Consider the following 3,437-nt stretch of genomic DNA (forward strand, 5'->3'; position numbering starts at 1 on the left):
CAACTGGGAATACTGTTGAAAATGCTGGTTTGTTTTTGTTCCCATGTGGATACCTTGGTAGTACACCTGATGGTATTGTAACTTCACCAAGCCACTGTGGGAAAGGAGTCCTGGAGGTAAAGTGCCCATGGAAATACAGAAATGCAACTATTCATGAAATGATTCAGATGGAATTAAAAGATAAGGACTCAGTTAAAAGTTTTTATCTCACAAAAAGTCTTAGCTTGAACAGCAACCATAATTACTGGCATCAAGTCCAAGCTGAGATGGCTGCCACTAACACAATGTGGGCTCACTTTGTCATTTGGACAAACAAAGAAATTAAAATTCATTCATGTAGAAAAGGACTCAAAATGGATGGAGCAAAATATCCCAAAACTTGAAGAATTTTACATGACTGAACTAATGCCACACTTTTTTAGCAAAGAGGAGTAAATTAATTATTCATATAAAAAATAGTTTGTAAGCAACTGATTTAATCTTCAGATACACAATCTGACCATGCATGCAGGTGTACTGAACAAGTAAATTATATATACATCTTTAAAAGGTTTGAATCCAGGTTCTTTCATTTTGTTTGTTTTATCTGTTTTTCTAGATTTTTTACAAAAATTAAATAAGTTATTTAATTAAAAAATAATTTAAACTTATTTAATTTTTGTAAAAAATCTAGAAGAACAAATAAAACATTACAAAACATTACAAATAAAAAATTACATAAATGAAGAACAGCATCTTGAGCAAATAAGTTCAGTGGGAAAAAATAATAATATCAATAATAATAGCAACTTTACTTTATTATATTTATGATGGTAGACATTGTATATTAGTACATATGTGCACATACAGTCAATAATCTATATTATTTTCATAAGACAGTATTGTGCAATTTACTTTTCCAGTATTCCTGATATGATTGGTGTCTGGAGGTTCACCAATGCCGCACACACTTGAATAATCTTGTCAACATGTGGCCGCAATGGTGCTGTTATCAGACCTAAAATTTTGTAGTTCCTTAATCTTTCGATTGCCCTCTCAACATGTATTCTGCATCTTGATATTTGCCTTGAGAATACTGCTTCTTCTATTGTAAACTGACTCTTACCAGCGAGAAAGGCAGGTAAATTCAAGAACACATTCTTGGGGAGAAGGTCATGGATCAAAAATCCTTTGTCTGCCAAAATCAAATCTCCTGCCTATAAAAACCAACAAAACAAAATTAACTCATTTGTCAGTTAATTTAAAGTAAGAATTCTGTATTTAATTTGTGAGGGGAAATTTGTTTATGTTAAACAATTTACTTTATTTCATAAATTAAACAACTTCCCAAAGTGCTAACCAGCTGTTTGTGTATTTTACCTTTTGTCGATCAGTGCAGATTACCTCTTGAGCCAGTATAACCCAATATCAACTCAAACACTGAGTGGTTTAGTTATTTGAACCAATTTCTGATTGTAATGTTAACCTAAAATAATTACTTTGCCTACCTTAAGATGAGATATAATCCCTGACTGATCAGTTACCACTTTATCACTGGTACTGCCTGGAAACCCTTGGCTGACAAATGTTATAGCCCCATTTGGAGCAACACCAATTAGGTATTTAGCAGATAAATAGTGCTTGTAGTTACTAAATGCTTGTGCTGCAGCTTCAAGGTCTTTCCTTGGGGCTTCAATTCGGAACTCGGTGCAATCAATAATGACACGACAGTTTGCAATATTTGCAAAAGACTCTGGCAGGCAACTCTGGTTCTTTTCCAATGATGGCAATTTGCTCATACAACCATCAACAAATATCTCATGGAATGCATGCAGATATGTGAGGAATATATTTTGAATAGTTGTAACAGATACAGAATACCTTGCTCCAAGGTCAAAATAAGGGAGATCCAACCATAGTTTCATCAAGAAGATAAGCAGTTCATCTTCCACACTGATCAATGTTACTGCTTTTCCAGACCAGTATTTTAAAGGAAAGAATTGTTTGATCATTTGAACAACTGTTTCGAAAACTGATGCTTCCAATCCTGTGTAGCTTTTAATAAGATTTTCCTTGAGGTTTTTATACCTAAAAAGCTTTTCTTCTAACTGTTGGTTTTCATGTTTTGCTTCATGAAGTTTAGCCTTGACATCTTTCAACTCCGAAATTGTATGAATTATATCAGTATCCATTTCCTTTTGGACCATTTCAGACACCTTATCTGTGGACGTATCATTATTTCTAGGTTGGCACACTTCAACAGTAACATTTTGAACATTCTGCTGTCTATTTTGTTGGTTGTCATCACCATCACTGATGTTATGTGTTTCCAGTTCCAGCTTGCAACGAGCTTTCGTAGATGTATGAGAATTTCGTTTCGGAATTCTCTCGTCGTTCACTTCCCCGTGCAAGTTCCATGCAGGCACACTGCCTGGTTTGAGAGTACATTTTCTGAACTTTGCTGGAGAGTCCTTGTTCGGCTGTTTGAAGTCCTCGTCGGTAAAGTGATAGGAGCAGATGTATGAATATTCAGTTGGGTTGAAGTTAACCCTTCGAATTCTGTTAATCCAAGCAGTTCGTAGTTTTGAATCCCGTGGAAAGTGGTGAAAGCTCCTATCGGGAGTGATTTCTGATGTTCCTTTGCACCTATAAACTGAGCAGCACTTTGGCATTGCTACAAGAAATATTTGAAACGAAACTATAAAAATTTGTTTTAGATAAAGTTGTGTTCTTCTCTCCGAAATTCCGGTTGCTACCACGTTGCTAGGTAAATTGGAATTGACCAATCAGGTGCGATTTTGGTTGAAGGCCGTATTACCTGACAAATAAAATATTTTTCTTGCAAATCCTTACTGTGTACTTAATTACGGTTTAATAACGTCACACTCTCACCCTGCGTGGAGACCACGCATAACTTTGGGAAAATTAGCCTCTGAATACTAATTACCCTTCAGTTCCACCCTTTGAATACTAATTACCCTTTCTATACTTTGAATACTAATTACTTCCGTTATTGTATGGGGGGGGTTACCTACTAATGATTGTAATGTGGCATGTTATATTATATTTAATCAACCCGTTTGTGGGCTTAATCAATGTTGTAAAAAATTATTTTGAAAAAAAAATAAAAAAGACAAAAAAACAATTTTATGTTTCTAAAAAATTTTAATATTATTTCATCATAAATTTTAACATAAATTTTAATACAACTTTACGACTTTTATTTTTATAAGTGATATCTTAAAAAAAACTCTTCTCAACATCTTTTTCCCAAGTTTATTAAACTCATTAACTAATTTAGGTAATTTTATCTGCACATCAACCATCATCTTTCTCTTCGCATCCATCCCTAAGCTACCACCACTTTGGTTTTTTCTCCTGGTCTTCTTCCTCAAGGTCTTCTTCTTTGCTCGGAGAATCTTCTATCATTCGGTGCTAATCCTTGCCAATCCCTTTGC

General features: G+C 34.4%; 1 protein-coding gene across 1 annotated transcript; it reads right to left on the reverse strand.

Annotated features, from left to right (window-relative positions):
• Positions 1-741: 741 nt before the first annotated feature.
• On the reverse strand, positions 742-2,701 carry LOC114518635. Its single transcript, XM_028538642.1, has 2 exons — positions 1,488-2,701; positions 742-1,196 (listed from the first exon to the last, which is right to left on the reverse strand). Exons 1-2 carry the CDS (start codon positions 2,649-2,651, stop codon positions 891-893), a joined length of 1,470 nt encoding a protein of 489 aa, XP_028394443.1. The 5' UTR covers positions 2,652-2,701; the 3' UTR covers positions 742-890.
• Positions 2,702-3,437: the final 736 nt, after the last annotated feature.

This window comes from Dendronephthya gigantea, unplaced genomic scaffold (genome assembly GCF_004324835.1).
Source record: "Dendronephthya gigantea isolate DGI-Jeju-01 unplaced genomic scaffold, DenGig_1.0 000011F, whole genome shotgun sequence".
Classification (NCBI taxonomy): Eukaryota; Metazoa; Cnidaria; class Anthozoa; order Malacalcyonacea; family Nephtheidae; genus Dendronephthya; species Dendronephthya gigantea.

Excerpts from the sequence above, each read along its gene's own strand:
- LOC114518635 (XM_028538642.1), bottom strand. The coding sequence starts at position 2,651 with ATGCCAAAGTGCTGCTCAGTTTATAGGTGCAAAGGAACATCAGAAATC. Across the intron at positions 1,197-1,487 it reads GGATTATATCTCATCTTAAG|GCAGGAGATTTGATTTTGGC; the intron begins GTAGGCAAAGTA and ends TGGTTTTTATAG.